General features: G+C 35.5%; 1 protein-coding gene and 1 long non-coding RNA gene across 9 annotated transcripts in view; one reads left to right on the top strand and one right to left on the bottom strand.

Annotated features, from left to right (window-relative positions):
* The window catches only part of LOC135837358 (uncharacterized), a 294,134-nt gene extending 281,913 nt beyond the window's left edge, over window positions 1–12,221 (top strand). For all 3 annotated transcript variants that reach the window (XR_010557172.1, XR_010557173.1, XR_010557174.1), the window contains one exon: window positions 11,904–12,221. This is a non-coding gene — a long non-coding RNA (uncharacterized LOC135837358). The remainder of the gene's footprint in view (window positions 1–11,903) is intronic.
* Window positions 12,222–15,204: 2,983 nt separating this feature from the next.
* The window catches only part of LOC135837333 (echinoderm microtubule-associated protein-like 2), a 172,731-nt gene continuing 161,798 nt past the window's right edge, over window positions 15,205–26,137 (bottom strand). For 3 of the 6 annotated variants that reach the window (XM_065352568.1, XM_065352564.1, XM_065352569.1), the window contains 13 exons: window positions 25,766–25,838; window positions 25,518–25,619; window positions 25,276–25,380; window positions 22,080–22,320; window positions 21,803–21,960; window positions 21,442–21,699; window positions 20,218–20,355; window positions 19,079–19,195; window positions 18,636–18,677; window positions 16,237–16,324; window positions 15,921–16,147; window positions 15,645–15,839; window positions 15,205–15,564 (listed from right to left, as the gene is read on the bottom strand). In XM_065352568.1, coding sequence (XP_065208640.1) covers window positions 15,714–15,839; window positions 15,921–16,147; window positions 16,237–16,324; window positions 18,636–18,677; window positions 19,079–19,195; window positions 20,218–20,355; window positions 21,442–21,699; window positions 21,803–21,960; window positions 22,080–22,320; window positions 25,276–25,380; window positions 25,518–25,619; window positions 25,766–25,838 — 1,675 coding nt within the window. In that variant the 3' untranslated portion in view covers window positions 15,205–15,564; window positions 15,645–15,713. Of the gene's footprint in view, window positions 15,565–15,640; window positions 15,840–15,920; window positions 16,148–16,236; window positions 16,325–18,635; window positions 18,678–19,078; window positions 19,196–20,217; window positions 20,356–21,441; window positions 21,700–21,802; window positions 21,961–22,079; window positions 22,321–25,275; window positions 25,381–25,517; window positions 25,620–25,765; window positions 25,839–26,137 lie in introns of all 6 variants that reach the window. The other 3 variants (XM_065352566.1, XM_065352565.1, XM_065352567.1) reach the window with 3 other exon arrangements.

Raw genomic sequence — 26,137 nt, 5'->3', positions numbered from 1 at the left:
AATCTATCAAAAGATATTGATTTTTAAAAAACCAAACATGGGTCAAAAATGAAAAAAAATCAAAATTTTACCAAATAGACCAAGGGAGCTGAAATTTGGCGTGTGCCCCGTTCTGGACTCTACAAATTCATTGGAAAAGGTTTCGAACCATTTTGAGTGGTACTTACGGAGCGGAGCACTCCAGCAGATTTTTGAAAATTGAAATTTCTACAACATTTTACACAATGGAGTTGTTGAAATGAAAATCACTTAGTACCCCATTTTGAATACGCTGAGTCGATTGGTGGTGGTTTCGGACTTCTCTAGAGCCTTCGAGTATATTTTGGAAATTTCCGATTATCTGAAAAGTGGTCTAAAAACCGTCCAAATTAACTTTAACGTCATTTTTCCCCCTTCAAAATATGGGGTATCTAACCGGTACCTAGTGAAAGTAGTGAAAAAGGTAGTGATTTTAAAAATGGGTGGTGAGGGTAGTGAAAATGTAGTGAATTTGGTCAAAAAGGTAGTAAAAAAATGAAAAAATCCAAACACACGATAAACACCTTCAAATTATTGAAAACATTGATTAAGAATAAATACTTAGTATACAAATTTTCTTTCAATTTCAATTATTATTGGAAATTTTCCTGTGAAAAAATTGATTTTGTTAATTTTTTGTGTTCATAGGGGAGGGAGGGGGGTCGAGTGGAGAGCTTTCTAAAAATTTAGTTGAAGGAACGTGGTAATTTCTGCAAAAAAAATATGTTAGATAGCATGGTTTTTGAAAAATAATTCGAGGCAACATACTTACACGATTAAGTTTATTAAAATGTAGTAAAAAATATAGGAAAACAGTCACTCTGCACATAGCTGTTCCCCCTTTGCAACTCCACCAGCCCCTCTCAAGCCTTATAGTCCATATTTGGCTGTCTTAATTTTATGGCGAAATTCCTGTATCGAGGCCTCTGATGATGCCTTCATCTGATCATGCACCAGTTTACCATTCTTCCAGGGTATGGTTATCCATTGATCCAGGTTTCCTCCAGCTTTTGCTGTAAAGTTCATACCCACCAAGAAAACTTCTTTCGGATTGTCAACTGCCTTCAAGAATGAATCTGAGTGCAGGTCCATATACTGGATAAGTTTTTCAATCGCATGAATGGGACGATGATCTATTTTGAATGCAAAGCTCGAATCATAAAACCAAGCAGATACATCAATGACATCTCCTGCTTCTGCTAAAGACGAGTTATCCTTTGGTAATTTCAGTGATTCGGAATAAAATATTTCTGTGTGGCTTATGAGTTCGATCAATTTTTTAGTCACGTTGAATCCACTTTTCTCTCGATCAAGAGTGTTGAAAATACACTTCAACGCATCCATAGTTCCTACTGTGTCACCCATATGCAGGTACCATGTTAGTTCTCGCATACAGGTGGTCTCACTCAGAATGTAATCTTCCTTTGGTGGATGGTATTTTTTGATTGCGCTTTCCAAAGCTGTTTTGATTTCTGCACTGGGTAACTTCAACGTGACACTTTCGGTTCTTTCATTGTAAGTTGAGATGGTCAAATACCCATTTTCAAACATTAAAATTTCAATCGGAATCTCCTGTGCGGCCGGATTAGTACGTCCTCGTTGGATTTCTTTCTTCAATACTTGTAAATTTTCAAAACGTTGCACAGGGATTTGGGAAAAATATAGTTTTCGAACTAACTCCTTCATAGAGTCGTTTGAGATCCAATTATGTACAAATGTTTTCTTGTCCAGGTAATTTACAATGGATGCTGGATTCCACACGTTCGCATCTTTAGTACTATTTCGGAAAGCAAAATTATGACCCTTGTATATATTTCTCAATTCGTCAGTAAATTCGTCAAATTCTTTTCGATTTTGGAGATTGAATTTATGAGTAACTTCAGGATGGAAATTTTCAATGTCTTCATTTGTGAAACCAAAAGCACCCGCATATTTCTCATCAAACGTCAAATCTTTGTAAGTATCTTTCAAACTATCCATCTGGAGTTTGGAATTGCCCAATGCAAGAACTAATGCGAGCCTCCGATAGATGTACCTACTCTCATTAGTGAAACTATCTAATAAAATGGCGATGAAGATTTTAATTTTTTCTGCTAGTTCAGGGTTATTGTTACGCAATGCTCGCCTGAAAGGTGCATCATATTCGTTAATAAGAATGATGATTTTGCAGTTTCTGAATTGGTCAAGATTGAGAACCTTGTATATCCATTCATATATATCAAATTTACTGTCTGAAGAAGGCAGGTCGTAACTTTGCGAGATGTTCATCAGCTGTTGAAAGAAAGAATTATTGAACTGGTCCATAGTTTCAAATTGCGTGATAGCTTCGAAATCCAGATGAATTACTGGACAATTGAGCCATATTACTTCTGGAGGCTGCCAATGATAATGCGAGAAACCTTGGAGTTCAGTGTAAAAGAATTTTCTATTGCCTTGGTCGTGAATTTTCAAACCTTGAAATAGAGATTCCTCTCCACGAACAAAACACTCCGCCATTTGTAGAAACGAAGATTTTCCAAATCCGCGAGGACGATGCATAAGGAAGAATTTAGGATTGTAGTAGGAGGCGTTTAGCATATGTTCGAGGTAAGCAGTCTTATCTGCATACAGGCAGTTTTGCTCACGTAGTGTTATCCAGTCCATACTGTCACTAGGAATTCTCTTGACTTTTGGAACGGAAGTCAGCGATTTTTGTGTCGACTCGGATGATGTTATCGCGAGCCAGCTCGAAAATTGCAAAGAAATTACAAACACAAATACTGGAAGCATACTGAATGAATGCGTATGTACTTAATTACAACAGAAATTTCGAAAATGTTAACTGGTAAGAAAATGAAAAAAAGTTCTTCAAGTCAATATTTTCTTGAAATTGTATCACATACACTGATTATCACGTTTTAATCATAGGTAGGTATCTATTGTAAGATTAGGAAGAGATTTTCTGTAAATAAAATTCAACCATTCATTATCAAATTAATCGTCTTATCTCCTTTTGATAGGAAGTAATTCGAAATAAGTAATGATTACAAATTCTCATCTTTGTACTGATTTCAGCAATGGAAAAAGGTTTTTTATTTATAGTTTTTTGAATGAATATTAAGTATAGCACTATGCATATGAAAAAAATCATTGATACTGGATACACTCGTGGCACTATCTCTCGCGGTATAGGTTAAACAATATTGGAAATGAGCTGTATGAAGGATTATTACCATACTATTTTTAAAATTCCTTTTTGGCAATAACTCTCCGAAAAATAAGTGAATAAATTAGTTGCTGGAGTTCGAATATCGCTTTGGTCAGCAGAGTTAAAGCGAGAAAAATCACCAAGAATTTTGTTTTACTCGTATTCTAGAAAAATGATGAACACGAAAGTCGTTTTAGAGTGGGTTGTGGAAAATCTTCCTGTCTATCATTCATCCATTTTAAAAATACCTACATATGTACAGGGTGCCCAGAAATATCGAGTACCCCTAAAAAAGTTTTCTACTAAAATACTTTGGTTGGTCACAGTGAATGATAATAATGATAGCACATGATTGCTTGTTGGACTGGAGAGATAACATTCCATCAATCATATGCATCTACTCGTATTTCACGTTGCCCGGTTGCCAACCTATATTTTTAATGAAAAACTTTCTTTGGGGTATTCGATATTTCTGGGCACCCTGTATAGAGAATCTGGCATTGTGAAGATTTGAATTTGCGTGTTTGTGACTTACGATTATTTATTCGATGACAAAAACTACATAAAATTGAAACTATTTTTTTTTGATTGTCTTTTCTGATAGATAGCTGTTTGAAAAATTATCCAGCTTTTATGATGGATAGGTTATCGTTGAATCACGCGTTTACATTTTTTTCAAACCCTTTGTCGATTTCATAATTATGTAATTTCTGAATTTGTTGGTATGTGAATGGTCATCTTATTTTTCTTTTTTCTACATTCAGGGTTAGGGTTCGGGTTCGGGTTCGGATTCATATAATACGAAGGAATTGTTTTTTAATATGAGATTTTGAATTCAGGTTTGGGAATTTGGTTTCAATCTACATATAAAAGCTCTTCAAACTTCGTTTTCATTTCTGCTTTTTGTAGGGTTCTCTAGCCAGAAACTCACGCCCATCCTTTTTCGAAGGTCATTCACTACCACTGGTTTTAAACAGTGTCTGTCACTACTACTGGTTTTAAACCGTGTCTGTCACAACCACTGGTTTTGAACAGTGTCTGTCACTACCACTGGATTTAAACAGTGTCTGTCACTACCACTGATTTTGAACAGTGTCTGTCACTACCACTGGTTTCAAACAGTGTCTGTCACTACCACTGGTTTAAAACAGTGTCTGTCACAAACACTGGTTTTGAACAGTGTCTGTCACTACCACTGGTTTTAAACAGTGTCTGTCACTACTACTGGTTTTAAACCGTGTCTGTCACAACCACTGGTTTTGAACAGTGTCTGTCACTACCACTGGATTTAAACAGTGTCTGTCACTACCACTGATTTTGAACAGTGTCTGTCACTACCACTGGATTTAAACACTGTCTGTAACCAACACTGCTTCTAAGCAGTGTCTGTCACTACCACTTGTTTTAAACAGTGTCGGTCACTACCACTGGATTTAAACAGGGTGTGTCACTACCACTGGATTTAAACACCGTCTGTAACCAACACTGAATCTAAACTGTGTCTGTCATTACCACAGGTTTTAAACAGTGTCTGTCAGCAACAGTGCTTCTAAACAGTGTCAGTCATTACCACTGGTTTTAAACAGTGTCTGTCACAAACACTGGTTTTAAAAAGGGCCGGTCAGCAACGGTGCTTCTACCTAAACAGTGTCAGTCATTACCACTGGTTTTAAACAGTGTCTGTCACAAACACTGGTTTTAAACAGTGTCTGTCAGCAACAGTGCTTCTAAACAGTGTCTGTCACTACCACTGGATTTAAACACTGTCTGTAACCAACACTGCTTCTAAACAGTGTCTGTCATTACCACTGGTTTTAAACAGTGTCTGCCACAAACACTGGTTTTGAACAGTGCCTGTCACTACCACTGGTTTTTAACAGTGTCTGTAACCAACAATGCTACTGAACAAAGTCAGTCCTTACTACTAGTTTTTAACACTGTCTGTCACTACCACTTGTTTTAAACAGTGTTGGTCACTACCACTGGATTTAAACACTGTCTGTAACCAACACTGCTTCTAAACAGTGTCTGTCATTACCACTGGTTTTAAATAGTGTCCATCACTAACAATGGTTTTAAACAGTGACTGTCTCTACCACTGGTTTTAAACAGAGTCTGTCAGCAACAGTGCATCTAAACAGTGTCAGTCATTACCACTGGTTTTAAACAGTGTTTGTCACTACCACTGATTTTGAACAGTGTCTGTCACTACCACTGGATTTAAACACCATCTGTAACCAACACTGCTTCTAAACAGTGTCTGTCATTACCACTGGTTTCAACTAGGGTCCATCACTACCACTGGTTTTAAACAGTGTCTGTCAGCAACAGTGCTTCTACCTAAACAGTGTCAGTCATAACCACTGGTTTTAAACAGTGTCTGTCACAAACACTGGTTTTAAACAGTGTCTGTCAGCAACAGTGCTTCTGAACAGTGTCTGTCTCTACCACTGGTTTTAAACAGTGTCTGTCAGCAACAGTGCTTCTAAACAGTGTTAGTCATTACCACTGGTTTTTAACAGTGTCTGTCACAAACACTGGTTTTAAACAGTGTCTGTCAGCAACAGTGCTTCTAAACAGTGTCTGTCACTACCACTGGATTTAAACACTGACGGTAACCAACACTGGATTTAAACACTGTCTGTAACCAACACTGCTTCTAAACAGTGTCTGTCACTACCACTTGTTTTAAACAGTGTCTGCCACAAACACTGGTTTTGAACAGTGTCTGTCACAAACACTGGTTTTAAACAGTGTCTGTCAGCAACAGTGCTTCTAAACAGTGTCTGTCACTACCACTGGATTTAAACACTGTCTGTAACCAACACTGCTTCTAAACAGTGTCTGTCATTACCACTGGTTTTAAACAGTGTCTGCCACAAAAACTGGTTTTGAACAGTGTCTGTCACTACCACTGGTTTCAAACAGCGTCTGTAACCAACAATGCTACTGAACAAAGTCAGTCCTTACTACTAGTTTTTAACACTGTCTGCCACTACCACTGGTTTTAAACAGTGTCTGTCAGCAACACTGCTTCTAAACAGTGTCTGTCATTACCACTGGTTTTAAATAGTGTCCATCACTGCCACTGGTTTTAAACAGTGTCTGTCACTACCACTGGTTGCAAACAGTGTGGTAATAAACAGTGTCTGTCCCTACCACTGGTTTTAAACAGCGTCTGTCAGCAACAGTGCTTCTAAACAGTGTCAGTCATTACCACTGGTTTTAAACAGTGTTTGTCACTACCACTGATTTTGAACAGTGTCTGTCACTACCACTGGATTTAAACACTGTCTGTAACCAACACTGCTTCTAAACAGTGTCTGTCACTACCACTTGTTTTAAACAGTGTCAGTCATTACCACTGGTTTTAAATAGTGTCCGTCACTACTACTGGTTTTAAACAGTGTGGTAATAAACAGTGTCTGTCTCTACCACTGGTTTTGAACAGTGTCTGTCACTACCACTGGTTTTTAACAGTGTCTGACACATACCACTGGTTTTAAACATGTGTTTGCCCCAAACACTGGTAATAAACAGGGTCTGTCACTACCACTGGTTTCAAACAGCGTCTGTAACCAACAATGCTTCTGAACAGAGTCAGTCCTTCCTACTAGTTTTTAACACTGCCTGTCACTACCACTGGTTTTAAACCGTGTCTGTCACTACCACTTGTTTTAAACAGTGTTGGTCACTAGCACTGGATTTACACAGGGTCTGTCACTACCACTGGTTTCAAACAGTGTCTGTCATTACCACTGGTTTCAAACTGTGTCAGTCACTACTACTGGTTTTAAACAGTGTTCGTCCCAAACACTAGTAATAAACTAGACACTCGGCAAGATCGCGCATAAATGCGCTACCTTTGAACGGATTCATAAGTAAAAATAATTGGATATTATCTTGTAAGGTTGAATGTTACTGAAATGTTTTATGAAGAATTGAAGACCGTACATAAGAATTATGAAAAATAGAATTGGAAGGAACGATGTAAAAATAAGTAGGTATGGAGATGATTGGTGACAGTTAATATTTTACCTTAAAAGGATTGCGAATAAATGACATACATATTAAGTAGGTACATGACAAAAATTGAACAATTTCACAAAAAATGTCGTTTTCAACTAATTTGAGGAGTGCAATGAAAATTAACACTCAAGGGAGAGGAAGTGACATTTTTTATCCCAGGTTTGCAGCGATCTATGGTGATTAGGTGTGCATTTTACTGATTTGAATTTATTATTCCGGTTTTGCTGTGAATATTGATCTATACTAATAAGGTGTTGATTTTATTCCAAGAATTACTTTAGTCATACCTACCTTATTTTTCACCCCCCCCCCCCCACAAAACAAAAAAAGTTCCATGTCAAATGAAACTACAATCAATTGATTTCAAAGGTTGAAATGTTGAAAAAGTGTACCAACGTCAGCTTTTTACGATGGAGATTGAAAATACATATAATTGATCAATTTAAAACTTTAACCATACCCTCCTTATTTTTCACCCCCCCCCCCCTCACCAAAAAAAGTTCCATGTCGAATGAAACTGCAATCGATCAATTTTAAAGGTTGAAAAAGTGTACCAACATCAGCTTTTTTCAATGAAGATTGATCACCTGCCCCCCCCCCCAAGTTCTATGTCGAATATTGAAAATACATATAATTGATCATTTTCGAACTTTAACTATACCCACCTTATTTGTCACCCCCCGCCCCTAAAAAAAGAAAGTTCCAAACTACAATTGTAAATTACATACTTTTTAGAATTACAATAATTATACCTACCTTATTTTTCACCCTCCCACCCACCAAAAAATGTTCCATGTCGAATGAAACTACAATCAATTGATTTCAAAGGTTACCTATTCCTCCCCCCCCCCACAAAAGAAGTTCCATGTCGAATGAAGCTACAATCGATCAATTTCAAAGGTTGAAAAAGTGTACCAACGTCAGATTTTTAAGCTTTTTACAATGATGATTGAAACTACATACATACAATCAATTGATTTCAAAGATTGAAGAAGTGTAGGTACAAATGTTTAGGCTCAAAGCTTTCTTTAAAACTTAGGCGAAAATCAGTTATTGAGCTTTTTGACGAATATTGAGCTTTTTTGAGCTTTACAGCACAACTATTTTTGTTTACTTTTTTCTTCAACATCCCACTTCTTTTGATGCTCTTTCAAGATATAATATACGTACTTCTTTGTATACTTACATCAAATGTGCTAGGTATAGGCCAAAATCAATTATTGAGCTTTTTTGAGCTTTTTTGAGCTTCATGGTGCAACTTTTAGAACTTTTGATAAAAACATGCACATCTACGGTTCAAAAGCTATTTTTTGAGAGGTCACTGAGCAAAATCGGTTCAGCCGTTGCTGAGATCTCAGACTCAAAAGAATTTGGTCATGCTATAAGCTTTTTGATGAATATTGAGCTTTTTTGAGCTTTACAGCGCAACTATTTTTGTTGAATTTTTTCTTCAACATTCCACTTCTTTTGATGCTCTTTCTAGGTATAATATACACACTTCTCTGTATACATCAAATGTGCTAGGTACACATATAGGCCAAAATCAATTATTGAGCTTTTTTGAGCTTTATGGCACAACTTTTTTGTAAACTTTTTTCTTCGACATTTGACTTCTTTTGGTGCTCTTTCAAGGTATAATGTACGTACTTCTCTGTATAAGGTGCACCGGGGGAAGTTGTAATTCGGGGTAAGTTAGAAAACTTGATCTAGCGCCTAGAGGTTTATATCTGGCGAAGTGCCACTAAAGGTGACTTGAGGGTACTACCCCTACTTCATCACAGCATAAAAATTTTCGCGATTCAGTTTCATTTTAGATGTCTTTGGTTCAATTGTATTTTGTTGTTGTTTTGAACTTATTTTGAATTTGGTCTAAAATACAGACTTTCTATTTCTTAGTTTTTTGCATATAGCGGACGAACCGTGCGTCCTAGTGAAAATCTGATGAGAGTGATCTCAAAGAGAATTAAATTCTCTACAATTTTGTTTCCAAGCAATTTTTCTAGGACGCTCGGTTTGTGATCTACGCCTCTGCAAAGTTTAGCCTGTTCTGACTTCCCCCAATTGGGGTAAGTCAGGACAGTTTATATTTTATTCCACTGAGCAAAAGCTACTGTGTCAATCGCGCTCAAATTTTTACCATAGGTTAAGAACCCTTATGGGAACCTACATAATAAATTTGATCCATATTGGTTCATTAGAAGGGGAGTAACAGCTGGTCAAAGTTGAAATTGCGAAAAATCATTCTGACTTGCCCCGGTGCACCTTACATCAAATGTGCTATGTATTGGCAAAAATCAATTATTGAGCTTTTTTGAGCTTTACGGTGCAACTTTTAGAACTTCTGATAAAAACCTGCACATCTACAGTTCAAAAGCTATTTTTTGAGAGGTCACTGAACAAAATCGGTTCAGCCGTTGCTGAGATCTCAGTGTCATAAGAATTCGGTCATACTATTAATGTATAGATAGTGTCTGTCACTACCACTGGTTTTCACAGTGTTTGTCACAAAAACTTGTTTCAAGCAGTGTCTGTCATTACCACTGGTTTCAAACAGTGTCTGTCACTACTACTGGTTTTAAACAGTGCTTGTCCCAAACACTGGTAATGAATAGTGTCTGTCACTACCACTGGTTTTCACAGTGTTTGCCACAAAAATTTATTTCAAGCAGTGTCTGTCATTACCACTGGTTTTAAACAGTGTCTGTCACTATCACTGGTTTTAAACAGTGGCTGTCACCATCATTGGTCTTGAACAGTGTCTGTCAGTACCACTGGTTTCAAACAGTGTCTGTCACTACCACTGGTTTTAAACAGGACAAACACTGGTAATAAACAGTGTCTGTCACTACCACTGGTTTTAAACAGTGTCTGTAACCAACTGATTTGGGACTAATTTTGGGTCGCTGATTTCGAATATGATCTTCATTTTCTTGGGAGATGCGCAATTCGCAAACTCGCGCGGACCCTTCATTTCTGCACACTGCAAGGTAAAGACCTTCCAATTTGCAATTTTTGATGGGGCCGCGCGACTTGCGACTTTGCACGCAGGAAGCAACGGTTTTGGACTAATTTTGGGTCACTGATTTCGAATATGACGTTCATTTTCACGGGCAATGCGCATAAGTGGCATTTTTGGTACTTTTCATTATGCAAAACCACCCCACATGCTTCCCATCAAACTGTAGCAGGCTACCAATCATCGCAATGAATTCCTAGACCACGAAAACCCTCCTGGAACCCATTCTCGCCTCTTCTGCGGGAATTCGATTCTTGAAAAATTCACTATTTTGCCAAAAACTTTGAATTTCGTCTTTCCAGCGAATTCAAACCCAGTTTGCAGGAGAACAAAGAGGTTTCATGAGCTGCGGTTTGCGGCATTGAATTCGCCGTCCCAAAAAACCCCCCGGCCCTAATTTTCAGCTCGTTTGGGCGACATTTTCTCCAGTGGTTTTTTGGCCCCTTCTGCCCACCCCCTAGTGGGCAATGGTGGAATCAACAAGTATGGAGAAAAGTGAGCGATTTGTCCGCAACAAAGACGATTTGGGACTAATTTTGGGTCGCTGATTTCGAATATGTCGTTCATTTTCACGGGCGATGCGCGTAAGTGGTGTTTTTGGTACTTTTAATTGTGCAAAACCACCCCACAGGCTTCCCATCAAACTGTAGCAGGCTACCAATCATCGCAATGAATTCCTAGACCACGAAAACCCACCGGGAACCCATTCTTGACTCTTTTGTGGGAATTTGATTCTTGAAAAATTCAGTGGCTGTCACCACCATTGGTTTTGAACAGTGTCTGTCACTACCACTGGTTTCAAACAGTGTTGGTCACTGTCACTACCACTGGTTTTTAACAGTGTCTGTCTCTACCACTGATTTTAAACAGTGTCTGTCACTACCACTGGTTTTGAACAGTGTTGGTCACTACCACTGGTGTTAAACAGTGTCTGTCACTACCACTGGTTTTAAGCAGTGTCTGTCACAAGCACTGGTTTTAAACACCAAACGGCAGCTCATGAAACCTTTCGTCTGTTCTCGTGCAAACTGGGCTAGAAAGATGAAATTTTGTGTTTTTGGCAAAAATGTGACATTTTCAAGAATCGAACTCTAGCAAATGGGGTTGGAATGGGTTCGTGCGGGGGGGGGGGTTGGGGTCGTGGAATCCATTGCGATGATCGGTAGCCTGCTCCAGTTTGATTGGAAGCCTGTGGGGCGGTTTTTCACATTGAAAAGTACCAAAAACACCACACTTAAGCACATCGTCCGTGAAAATTAACGTTATAATATTCGGAATCAGCAACCCAAAATTACTTGCTTCAAACTTTTTGCTTTGTTTGTAGGCATATTTCACTTTATATACTTATCCGTTCACATTACTTGGGGTCTTCCATTTCTGATTTTTTGTTTTTATCTCGGTTAGTTTGGCAATTTTGTTTTCAGGGCATTAAATTTTTAATTTTCTTGATTTTTAGATGTTCTACATGATTATGTTAGGTCCATGTGTTTAGTTTCAGATTTTTTGTTCAAATTTTATTTGTTGCTTTTTTCATTACTCTGATTTTTCGTTTGTATTTTTATTTGTTTCACAATTTTATTTTCGTAATATTTTTTGTGTTGTGGTAGATTGATTTACCTTAATCAATTTGTTCTTCTTCTTATTTGTTCACAGAGCCAGACAGATTTTCTCATTGAGGGGAACACAACACTTGAGTACAAGATGAAGAATAGCGTGGAATCCATGCTTAATCTCAAATGCAACTTCATGTCTGAGGACATTGTGACTTTTGTTTAGAAAAAAAACTTTATTATTTATAATTCATGCAATAAATATGTATGTACTTACTCTATCCTTCGTATGTGTAGATGATTCTTGTATTTTATTTTGTTTTTTACCACTCACTGCTCTTTTTGTAATTTTTGTTTATGCATCTTATGTGTTGTGATGTGTATAATTTTTTTTTCTAATGAATAAACACCGTTATTCGGATCGAGTTGAACAATATTGTCCGAATACCAACTTCTCGTTTTCACCGCCTTAAACACAGACAGCTGCATCATAAATTTTGAACTATTGAATTTATTTTGAGAGATTTAGGGAATTGTTTACAATGTACGAGCTGCAGTCGGGTTGGTTTTCCAACACGGAAAATCCGTTTCCGGTGTTGGTACTGCGAAAAAGCTCAAAGTTTCCCCAAAAATTGAGTTTTTTTTTCAAAAAATCTGAACTTTTAAGTTGAAAAAAGCTCGATTGATTACAATAAACGAAATTGACGTGATCAGCGATGCTTAATTAGTGATAATCGACTATTCGTACATCCTATTTGGTTTTCATTCGACTAAAAAGCTCAATTTTGAAGACAACAAATTTTGAAAAAAATGACGCAGCGCTTCAGGCGACAGAAAATGGAACTTCTTTTGTTATCGTCGAAAATGCATTGTAAATACACCTTTCTATATCCCAAAATCGGGATTATAAAAGAACTTCTCGTTTTCACCGCCTGCAGCGCTGCATCATAAATTTTGAACTTTTGGATCAATTTTGCGAGCTTTAGAAAGCTTTTTAGACTGTACGAACAGTGCGAATGGGTAGGTTTTTGGGGTCGACGAATTCGTTTCCGGTGATGGTTCATCCAAAAAGCTCAAAGTTCACTGAGAAATGAAGTTTTTTTTCATAAAAGTTGAACTTTCACGTTGAAAAAAGCTCGATCGACTAAAATAAACGAGCTTTAGGTGATCAGCGATGCTTAATTAGTGATAATCGACTATTCGTAGATCATATTTCGTTTTCAGTTGGCCAAAAAGCTCAATTTTGAAAAAAAGGCATATTTGCCAATTTTGATCATTTTCGAGTACCTATATTATGTATTTGATGCAAAATGAGACCAATTTCATTAGGAGAATATAGAGTATTAGGAGGTCCGATACTCCTAATACTTGAACTTTCGAATCAATTTTGCGAGCTTTAGAGAGCTTTTTAGGCCGTACGAACGGTACGAATGAGGGGGTTTTTGGGGTCGGTGAATTCGTTTCCGGTGTTGGTTTCTCCAAAAAAGTCAAAATTCCCTGTGGAACGAAGCTTTTTCTCAAAAAAGTTGAGCTTTCAGGTAGAAAAAAGCTCGATCGACTGAAACTAACGAGTTTGACGTGATCAGCGATGTTGAATTAGTGATAGTCGACTATTCGTACATCCTATTTGGTTTTCATTCGACTAAAAAGCTCAATTTTGAAGACAACAAATTTTTTTAAAATGACGATGCGCTACAGGCGGCAGAAAATGGAACTTCTTTTGAAATCGTTGAAAATGCATTGTAAATACACCTTTCTATATCCCAAAATCGGGATTACAAAAGAACTTCTCGTTTTCACCGCCTGCAGCGCTGCATCATAAATTTTGAACTTTTGAATCAATTTTGCGAGCTTCAGAGAGCTTTTTAGGCTGTACGAACGGTACGAATGAGGGGGTTTTTGGGGTCGGTGAATTCGTTTCCGGTGTTGGTTCTTCCAAAAAAGTCAAAATTCCCTGTGGAACGAAGATTTTTCTCAACAAAGTTGAGCTTTCGGGTGGAAAAAAGCTCGATCGACCGAAACTAACTAGTTTGACGTGATCAGCGATGTTGAATTAGTGATAGTCGACTATTCGCACATCCTATTTGGTTTTCATTCGGCTAAAAAGCTCAATTTTGAAGACAACAAATTTTGAAAAAAATGATGCAGCGCTTCAGGCGGCCGAAAATGGAACTTCTTTTGAAATCGTCGAAAACGCGTTGTAAATTCACCTTTCTATATCCCAAAATCAGGATTACAAAAGAACTTCTCATTTTCACCGCCTGCAGCGCTGCATTATAAATTTTGAACTTTCAAATCAAGTTTTCGAGCTTTAGAGAGCTTTTTAGACTGTACGAACTGTCCGAATGAGGGGGTTTTTGGGGTCGGCGAATTCGATTCCGGTGTTGGTTCTTCCGAAAAGCTCGAAGTTCTCTCTGAAATGAAACTTTTTTTCATAAAAGTTGAACTTTCAGGTTGAAAAAAGCTCGATCGACTGAAATAAACAGGGTTGACGTGATCAGCGATGCTTAATTAATGATAATTGACTATTCGTACACCCTATTTGGCTTACATTCTCGCCAAAAAGTTCAATTTTGAAAAAGTTCATGTTTGGTGATAGCAGCGCTATCTATAGGTAAAACAACTCTCTCGAAGAGAGAACAAATTTGATGCAGCGCTTTAGGCGGTGAAAACGAGAAGTTCTTTTGAAATTCTGATTTGGATACAGAAAAAGGTTATTTCTACTCATTTTTCCCATGTGACAAAAGAAGTTCCTGTTTTCGCCGTCCGAAGCGCTGCATGATTTTTTTCAGAATTTGTTCTCTTTTTAAGCAGTTAATTCACTTTTTGAATTACAGATAGCGCCACCGTCGCACTTTTTCAATTTTTTTTTTTGCAGAGTTTCCGGGTGAACTTTACGACGTGCAAAGAGTCGTCATTTGAATTCATTTTGAGAGCTTTTGGGAGCTTTTCACGATGTACGAACCATCGGTGGAGGGGGTTTTCAACACGGAGAATCCATTTCCAATGTTCGTTCCGCCAAAAAGCTCTAAGTTTCTTAGATGAGGAAAATTTTTATTAAAAAGTTGAACTTTCAGATGTAAAAAGGTGACATCGAATAAAATAAATGAGCTTTTCGTGATCAGCGATGCTGGAAAATTTGAAATTTACCTCATTTTGGCGTATTATATATCGATGGTTAGGTTTTCGACATCGTAGATTCGAAATTTGGCATCAATTTTTCGATTAGAGTGGTGGAGATGATGCTGTTGGGGGGGGTGGGGGGATTGAAATTCAACCAATTTAGGCGTACGATATATCGATTGTTGGGTTTTCGATGTCGTAGATTTCAAATTTGGCATCCATTTTTAATTTTTTTTTAAAATACATATTACATGCTTTAAATGACGAAAAAAAAAGTCACATATTCTTCATTATTTTAATATACAAAAAAAGAAATAAATCCATCGAGAGAAATTCTACGTATAAATACACATAACAAAAAAGAAAACGTTACACACAGTTAATTTGATAAAATAACCGTAGGTATAAAATAAAGAGTGAAATTTTCAAAACTGGAAGGCAACTGCGAATATGAAAAAACAAAAAGAAATCAAATCCCAAAATCCCTGACACAATAATTAACACATTGATTTCGTTCCGGTAATACTGATTAATCTCAACTATGTATAATAAGGAAAAATATAGATAGGTATAAATTTGTGCTCGACTTTTTGATACGTATTTTGCAGCGTTTTGTAGCAAATGAACAATTTTCTAATCACCTGAAAAATTAAAAGTAAAACAGAATTAGAAAATAAGTCATCTACGAGTAAAAAGTGTCACATAAAAATGAAATACTCACATACAAAAAAAAAATAATAATAATTTATGGAATAAAAATCTCGTGCGCAAATAACTCGACAAACATCTCTTAATTAATATCCCATTGGAGTACGCTAGTATCATTGCCTCCAATCGATATCAATCTCATATCGTCGTGCAGGAATGTAACATTAGTAACATGACTACTATGGCCTCCATAAACATGGGGTAAGCTCTACAGGAAAAAAATCAAACAACACAGGTAAGTCACAATTTTCTTTATCGAGGATATTTTTTTTGGAAATATTTTCTTTACCTTGGGTTGAGACACTGGATACGAGTACAGCTTCACTTTACCAAAATCATCCCCAGTTGCGAGCACTTTTCTGTCGTGCGACACTTCGCAGGCATTTACATCGGTCCCGTCGGCTCCTTCGGGCCAAATACCCACAGTTTGGAAACTAATGGTGCACGAGTTACTGGCCCACGTCACATCTCGTAGCTGCGTACTTTGAGGTACTTGTCTGCAAATTCCGGCGTTCCCTAAAGATACACACACATCATTAGTTTTTTTTACAAATATGTTATAGGATATTATTTATTGTATTCAAAAGGTGTTCAAGTTTACTTACAGTAAAGGAGTTCATAATCGCCAGAATTACTCCTCAGGTATTGACCATCTTGGGACCAATCCAGATGAGTTACAAAGCTCGAATGACCCTGCAAAATAAAATAAAATATTAGAACCATTTTGATAAAATGATTTTCTACAAACAATTGCCCAGCAAAAAATGATTGAATCTAATCACGCTACATCAGATCTCACATCAAAGTTCTGATCGCTTACATCTATTTAGACCTGATCAATGATCACATTTAGTTAATAAGGAAAACCTAATTGGATCTGATCAGACAAGATCACATCAAAATTTTGATCAAATTACATCTGTTCAGAGCATATCAGAGTTTTGATCAAATTAGATCTGATCAGGTCTGAATAGATCACATCAGTTAGATCAGATCACACCTGTTCTGACCAGATCAGAAGATTTGGACCAGTGATGGTTAGTTACCGGTAATTTATAATTGGGTAACTTACCAGTAACTTACCGGTAAGTTACCGGTAATTTAAGTAACTTATAAATTTTCACTGAAATGGTTCTGAAATGGTTCTGAACATCAGAATTGAGATGAAGGTTACCTTGAAATTATCCATAACATCCAACAACTGACAGAAATGGGTAGGGACTTGTGTAGATGTCCCATTTTTGCTCCTTTGGGCTAGGGCAATACGAAAATTGCTGCCCCTTGCTTTCAATTACCAAAAAATTCCTAATCGGAGTGCACCAGCATTTTGATTTCCTATTACAAAAAGAGAACTGAGAAGAGAACTGCATTAACCAGTTGCAAGAATGAAATTAAGGCAAAAAAAAATTACGTTTTCTCAATCTCAAGTATCTCAACACCTATCATTTCTCAAGTTCAAGTTCAAACTACAGAGCATTAAAATCAAACAAAAAAAAACTAATACTTTTGAAGATTTGTAATAGGTACCTATCTAAGTATTGAAGTAGTCAAGTAATACAGTGTGCTTTGTATCAAGAGGTTCAACAAAATTAAATTTACAGCATTACAGCTTTATTTTACCTCACAATTCAATTCATTTTTTTTTTTTTGATTTTACAATTTATTATTTATATAGGTCATCTCACAAGAAGTAGGTATGTATGTACCTACTCTCTAAATTTGAAACAGTCAAATTTCACTGTTAAGAAGGCAAAATCCAAAATGTCATCTTTGAAATAAACAGTGAAAATGAAAAAGTACTACAAAAGTCAGTTATTTAAAATTTTTTACTGCTGACAGTGCTGACCAAGCTGATCACAGTAGTTTTTGACTGATCAACACGGTCACAGTACCTACCTACCTACCTAAATAAATAATAATTCATTTTTGACTGATCAGTTCAGTAAATAATTCACTTTTGAATTTTGATTTAACTGATCAGATCAGAAAATTATTTACTTACTGAAAAATGAAAATCCAGTAAAACTATAGTTTTTAAGAAGCCAGAATGTTGTCTTACCCTACTGTTGAGTGCTGTGCTATACAGTAAAATTCGACTCTTTTAAATTTAGATAGTACAAATTGTAATTTGTTGTATCTAGACAGCTACAGCAGTACATTCAAACATCAAAAATTACCCATGTCAACATTTCTGTTGAAAATTTATAAATTACCACGGTAACTTATGGTAATTTATGTCATGGTAACTTACCGGTAACTTACCGGTAAGTTCTCGGGTAACTTACCGCGGTAAGTTTCCATGCATCACTGATTTGGACATTGGACATTTACCTGCTACAATTTCATCACACCAGATAAGAGTTTTGATCAGATAACACCGGTTTAGATCAGATCCAAGGGGAGAAAATTTGATTGAATCAGAACAGATCTGAATAGGTTGGATCCGTTTTAATCACACCAAAGTTTTGATCAGATCACTTTAGATCAAGATCTCTGATAAGGTCTGAGGAAGTCTGATAAGATCAGTTTGATCAGATGATATCTGATCAGTTCTGAACATGATGAAAACTTTGATGTTATTACTCTTGGATCTGATTTGATCTTATTTCATCTGATCTGATCTGATCTGAACAGTTGGGTATTATTTTTGATCAGAATTCTGATCTGTTGGCATCAAATTGAAGCACAAAAATGCCCACTGTACAAAATCTGATCAAACTGGTGTGATGAGATATATTCAGATTTGATCAGATCCAATCCGATTGGAACTCTGCTCTGATTAAATTAGTTCAGATCAAACTGGATTTAGATCTGATCAGTTCTGGACATTCCTGAATCCAGTTTGACCTAACCTCATTTAAGCAGAGCAGAGTGCAACTTGATCAGTCTGATCAGATCGAAGCAGATCTGATTTGGGCGTGATTGGATCCAATCTTTTCTCCCTGGATACTTGAATTTCTTAATAATATACATAAGGTACACATAAAAAAGCTGCATGACATACCATAATAGTAGCAAAAGAGATTTTCCTGCGTCTCCTTTCCGGCTTTAGTGAAGCATTATAGATTAAAGTAAGCAAAAGACAATGACAAGTGAGTAAAATAAAGATTATAAAACATGCTATTTTTTACACCATCACCAAATTAGTAACGATATAAGGTAATGTATGTGGGCATAAAAAGTATGTACAGAGTCATGATGAAATTGAAGAATTAAAAAAGAACACACAGACACAGTAACAAAATTGCTTGCACGCTTTTTCCTCAAGCTCAGTTTTATTTCCAGTTTCCAGCGAATTAAAAATGAAAATTGGCACACAACAAAGTGAAATATTGAAAGAGTGAGGGAGAAAAAGCGTAGAATTAAGTCAGTTCCAGTTCCCCGTGCGTTTGGAAATTGAAAAATGAACAAACAGGTGATGAGCAGGTACACCTGAAGTCGACTTACCGAGCATTTTCCAACTCTGCTGTATTTTCTAGCATCGTCTCCGACGTGATAAATGTAAACGTAGTTATCTCGAGAGCCTAAAGCTAACAGTTTACCATCGGGTGAGAATTTCACGACCTGAAAATATAGAAATGAGATTAATAAAGGGAAAAACAAACAAAAAAAAAAAAAAATTCAACATAAAAAATCATTTTTGATATTTCTGGAACTCTCGGTGAAACTTTTTAGCACTAAATTTGGAAAATTATCCTAAAGAGATTTGATTTTTAAAAATAATTTTGAAAAAAATAGTACCCAGTAAGGTAAGTACGCAATTAACAACAGCATAAATTTCAAGAAGAAAAATTTTAACAAAATTTTCTCATTATTAAAATTTTACAAGAACAACCCCTTTGGAAAGTCTGTCTCAATTTGAAGAATTCTGTTGCAATGAACACAACAAATTTACAGAAAATCTAAAAATAGGTACACAACCAAGCAAATTTTTAATGTTCTAAATTTCATTTTTTGATTTCTGACTTTTTTTGAAAATTAAAATTCGACTTCTTACTTTTAAACAATGAAAAATTTAATTGAAATTGAGATAGAAAGCTGAAGTATATCTTCTCCCCCTTTCATCTCTCCCAAAATCTGCAGTTTCAACCTATTATACCTAAAGCCCGCGATTTTTTAAATTTCTAGTTTTCAAAAAAATCTCATAAGATATAAAAAAATCTCAAATGAAATTTAACATCTGTGAACACAAATGATTCAACTTCATAATTTTATGGTATCTTTTGAGAACGAAAAAATAATCAGGAAATCAGTCAGAGACCTCGAAATGTTTCGAAAAATGTCATTAATTGATTTGGGAGCCTATTTTAGTTTTCTGTCTCAATTTGATCAAAAATTTTGATTTTCTAACCGAAAATGAGTCAAATTAGAACTAAAAAATCCTCCCAAAATCGAAAAACGAAATTCAACCAGTTGTCAGGAGTAGAGACAACTTATTAGTTGATATCAAGATTAAATTTTAAAACTCAAAAGAGAAAAAATTGTCCAAATGATTCGATCAACCCAATTAAATAAGCGATCAGATCTGTGAATAGACAGATCTGATCAACAAAATATCACAGATAATAAAATTGACAAACCAATACCTGGATGGGTTCGGAACCATCCGAATGTACTGAGTAGATTTCTCGAGTTTCCGAGTCCATCACAAGCCATTTACCAGATACGCATCCGACAATCACGACGCTTCCATCGATCGAGAACGCAGCCGATTGCACTTGTTCCTGTAATTAAATAGTACATCATTAATTAGAGCAATAATCATTAAAATTATTACAAGAAATTATTATAGGTAAGTAAAAGTTTCCACGTAATTTAATACGACCTCAGTTAGAATAAAAGAAAGCTCGAATAGAGTGGTGGGAGGGGGGGAGATTTCAGAACATATTGTTTGATAACTTGGAAAAAATCGAATTTGATACAATAAGGTAGTTCTCAAAACTGAAAACAAGTTCTTAAATTGTAAAAAAAAGTCTTCAAGAGATTTTTAGTTTCCTGAATACCCAAGAATTGCTTGGTTTTTTGAATCGAAATTAACGCCTTAAGAATCCCTAGAATCATTAAAAATTTGATTATGCATAGTAAAAATTTATGAAAAATCCCAAAAATAACTAAATATCACATAAAATTAGTTGAATTATGTACTATAATAAATACATAAAAATTGATTCAAAGTAGCAAAAATTGCCTGGAATTTCTAAAAACCTGTCAGCACGTTATGATAAAATCAGATGAGATGATCAATATTTAAAAAATTACATATAAAAAATGATTGAACAATGTTTAAAACATCATAAAGATGATGCACAAATTTTTTGAAAAACCGTTTCAGTTTCAGCTTAATTTTTTTACTTTTAAAATATTTTTCAATTTAAATAATTTTTATAAGATTCAAAAAATGATACATAATAATAAACACACAGAATCTTTATAAATTACACTTTTAACAATTTTTATGCATTTTTAATGACTTTATGAATGACTTGGTGAATTTTTTCTAAGATTTTATTCCAGTCTTATGACTTTGAAACCACGTCTGAAATATTCTAAAATAATTATTGGATTTTTTTTTTGTTTTTTGAAAAAGTGACCAAAATCATCATCTTTTTTCAATCATTGATTTTTGATTTTAAATTTTCATCATAAAAAGTGACCAATCTTTTCGAAAATAATCATAAAATTTAGATCTAATATTTCCCCCCAATCTCTCATCATGCCTCAATTTTCCCCCAAGAATCTGTGGTCGAACTTGAGAAACACACACTGTACACAGAAATCATCAAAATAAACACATTATAAAAATATCGTACCGCAATATCCTTGCTCCAGACAACAGTATGGGACATAGCATCCCATAACTGGACGATATTATCGAAACCGGCGGTCAAAAACTGGGGTAAATCGGGATGGGCAGCCAGTGCCCACAATTCATCGGTATGTCCCAGTACCACAGGACTGAATCCAAGTGATAAGGAACCCATCAGGATACAATTCCTGGTAGATCCGACCAACAGTTGGGATCCTCTGCCTTCGGATAAGGCACGAATACCTCCCAAATGTTCGGCGATCTGTAATATATAAAAAAAATAGGTACGTTTCGGTATTCCAGCATAAAAAATATAAATACAGTCAAGCGATGCTTTAAAAAAATGAAAAACAAACACTACTCACTTGAGCTTCGAATCCTGTAGATTGTAGATTGCCATCGAATTGAACAATTCGGCCATCTTTACCTCCTCCGGAAATAATACTGCCTTCTTTCAGTACACAGATCGAGAACACCGATCCTTCGTGTACATTTTTCACCACCTTCACGATGGTATTTTTACCTGCACAAGAGAAAATACAATTCGATGAGTATATTAATTCATCAAAATAGGCTATTCAAATTTCGAGTACCTAAAATGATCCAAATTGTAACTTATATAATATGTATAAATTAACAAACCTCTGGCCCAAACGATCACGTTTCCATTCGAGTCACCAGACAGAACATCTCCTTGTTGAGTGAACGCCAAACAAGTTACGTATTTGGGACGATCTCGACTACCCTCGAATAGTCCTTGTCTTTTGTACAAGGTACCACCAGCATCCAGGGTCCAGAAACTGATATGGTTCTTGCCACAGGTAACGATGCTGTTTTTATCCAACGGATGAAATTCAGCAGCCACAACTGTATCCATTGAGCACTATGAAAAAACAAAAACAATCATCATTTATAAATACCCCTTACACGGATCACACAAAAATCACATAACCTCAAGCCAACAAGTACAATAATGTACTCTCCACAACAGAGGTCACACATAGAATGAACCGCAAAATTTCAATCTTGCCGAGGTAACCAAATAAATTGGAGAGAAACGCCCCCACCAAACCACTCCCACTTGAAATACACAGTTGGCTGACTGGGGGTGTAGCAGGGTACAGAAAGACACAGCTGGTTTTAAAGTGGTGGTGGAACAGGACTGGGGGTATAGCAGGGTACTTTGATACAAGGCCCAATTACCCCCCCCCCCTTCCTTTAGGAAATTATGCATTATTGTATTAAAATAATGAACTAAAATTTCAATTGCTCAGCAATTAATTATCCGAATTGAATGAAAATTAATCTATTCCCTCTTTCTACCGCCCTAATGATTCTCATATTCTGTTCAGTATTTATAACAAAGGCTTGCAGAGCTGTGGGTCTGAAACATTTCTGAAACCAGGCCCGATTAAATCCTGATACCTATTCTGAAACAGAAATCATTATTTTTCTGGATCCCAAAAACAAAAAGAATCCTTAAACCAACATAATAATTTTGAACCCAAAACAAAACCATTTCAGTTTTAGGATTTCAATTTTTCATTTTTATCCCTGATTTTATTCTGATAAATTGTCATTTTACATCAGCTATCATCATTCATTCAGATTACAATAGAAATTACTCGACAAATTGAGCAAAATATGCATTTAAAACAGTAACCTAATTACCTACTAATGCTCTGCATGAGCTAGCCTGAAAGTCTGAAAAACAAGCCCGAATGCAACGCTATGCTGCATGTGACTTGTGTGATCACTACATTCATGTTGGGTTAGGCTTGGTTTCTTTGGCGCCTAACATGAATGTAGTGATCACATGAGTCACTCACTGCGCAGCGTTGCGTTTGGGCTCATTTCACGCTATTGGGCCAGCCCATGCAGATCACTATTAATTACACCATCACATTCCCCAGGTCAAACCCTCTCATTTTTTAGACTGCTTGCAGGGCCCATTAGTCAATTTGGGCTTAAAATTGGTTGAAATGTAAATCCCAAAACCTAAACAATTTTTTCAATCCCAAAACCAATCCTGAAACCTAAATAAAAATTTAGAAGAAAAGAACAAAACTAAAACAAATCCAATCCTGAAATGAATAAATTTTTATCCCAAAATTATTGTTTCATACCCACAGCCCTGAATGGTTGGATAGTTTAAGAGAACATTCAAGTACTTACCTAGGTACAGTAAAAGTCGCTTATTATTATAACGGTTAATGTTATAAATTGCTTTATGTTATTAAAGTGGTGTGGTCCCGATCTTTTATATCTCATTACATTGAAATTCCATCGGTTATTGTAATTAGTGCATCCGATAATGTTATAATTTTTAAGTGATTTTTAAGCTTTTTTCGCATTTTTATGTAATTTTAAAATATTTTTAACACCTTTTCACCCAGTTTTTCCCCAATTTTTCTGAAATTTCCAACTTTTTTTCTGATTGACATCATTTTTTAATACTTTTTTCATAACATTTTGAAGTTTCAACATATTTTCAACACTTTTTCTCACAATTTTTTCGAAATTTTAGTTCAATGACTACATATTTTGTGAAAAATTGACCATATAAAAATTTTTGGCAAAAAAATCACTTTTTTGTTCAATCGGTTTGTGTTATAAGTCGGTTAATGGTATTAAATTGGACTGGGACAAACGTTATAACATTAAGCGACTTTTACTGTATAATGAAATTACATTTCTCAGGCCAAGACCAATAGTGTACTATGCACACTAAAAAAAAACACATCGTTATCACCTCTGTAGTCTGTACTTTGACAGAGGGTGTTTCAAATCAATCCAGCAGAAAATGATTGGGTCAGATCAGATCAGATTTGATAAAATTGTCCAACTGGGGAAACCACATTGCATCTGAACAGACTGGTTTGATCAGGAAATTCTGAGGATCCAATGTGACAGGGCTGGATCTGATCAGCTGGAGATCAGATCATTGGGATGGAATGGTTGTATCTTTTTACATTGAAAGAATTTCACTTTAAAAGTGATAATCAAAGGTCAAAGGTGAATTAAGTTGATTAATGGAATGGAAAATTTTTCAGAAAGCAACAAAAATCAATAAAATAGGAATAGGTACCTACGTACTTTTTTACTTTTTGCTAAAAAACACACAAACTAAGTCTTGTTTAAAACAAAGTCTCCCTTTTTCAAGGAAGATTGTCAAAAAGTAATTTCCTGCCAATGATTGCAAAAAAGTTTTGTTTTTTGCAAAAATCCAAAATTGTAAAAATTCCCCAGCTTTTTGCAAAAAGTTTCAACAAGGCCTACTTTTTTCTAAAAATTGTTCAATGGTCTTGCATTTTGCAAAAAATTATCAAAAAATCAATCTTTTTAGATTTATTTTTTTTACTTAAAATCGCCAAAAAATGCAAAAAAGTGCCACTCTTTTACCTAAAAAATGCAAAAAAAATCTCAGTTTTTGAATACTTAAGTAGGCATCATTTCTTTACCAATAACTCGACCCAAAATTGCCAAATTTTGCTAAAGATTTTCACTTTTTCTTCAAAAATTATCAAAAGCCACACTTATTTTGTAGAAATTGCTGAAAAGTACAATTTTTTGCTAATAAAGTTCTATTTTTTGTTAAAATTGTCATTTATGGGGTTTTTGGTTGGGAAGGGGAAAGAAAATACAAAAAAAAAGTATCAAATTTTCATTTTATGGATCTGTTCAGACTTGATCAGAATCAATAAGGAAGACCTGATTGCCTGATTGGATTTCATCAGATCAGTTTCGAACATTTCATGAATCAAATTTTATCTGATCAAACACAATTGTGGTCAGAGCTTTGTTAAGATTAAATTTTTTCTTCCTGATTGCAACTTACTTTAGTTTCGGTAATTCTATGCCCTTTGTCACTCCTCTGCCAATCCCATATCGAAATATTATGATCGTTAGCTTCATCAACAGCACACAATAAAGTTCCGCCATCCTATCAAAATATAAACATTTTTATCATCATTATAATATCTAGGTATGTACATTTTAAACACATGCAACAGATAAAAAAGAAGAAAAAAAATTCGTTAAAAATTTCTCGATTATCATATCGAGCGTGTGTTAACTTACCGCTTTTGAAAATGATAAACAACTAATTGACCTTTCGAATTCACCTAATCCGATGATACAAACGGTGGCCAAACTGACAGAATTCCATATACGTATATGAGGCTATAAAAATGAACGAATCGTTAAGTTAGGTTATTACTCTTCTAAGTAAGTAATTTCGCTTTTTTTTTTTTTTTTTTTTTTTTTTGATGATAATTGCATTAAATACGCGATGTAATTAACGCGCTCTGTTACTCCGCTATACTTACTTTGCCTTCTCTGACGTCATGTCCTGCTGTTTGACCGGTCGCCACTAACAGCTTGTTAGGATGGATGGCCAAACTGCGACAAAGTAAATTAATAAAGTGATTAAATTTTTTCAACCGGGTAATTTAGCAATTTTTTTGAAATTAAATCGATACTTAATGAGAATTTTGAGCTAAAAATATTGTTCGAGAGTGGAATTTACGAGCGAGGTATCGATACAGTAATTTTTAAGTTCAACTTGTTTTTTCATTTTCAGTATTTGAACATGAAAAATTGAACAATTGCAGATGATGTATGCGAATTGAAAATACTACCTAGTAAAATGAAGAGAAATAGAGAATGACAGCAGAAGCTAATTCATTGAAATTTCAAAA

The sequence above is a fragment of the Planococcus citri genome, chromosome 2, assembly GCF_950023065.1.
Source record: "Planococcus citri chromosome 2, ihPlaCitr1.1, whole genome shotgun sequence".
Taxonomy (NCBI): domain Eukaryota; kingdom Metazoa; phylum Arthropoda; class Insecta; order Hemiptera; family Pseudococcidae; genus Planococcus; species Planococcus citri.
This window is presented reverse-complemented; position numbering and strand designations above follow the sequence as displayed.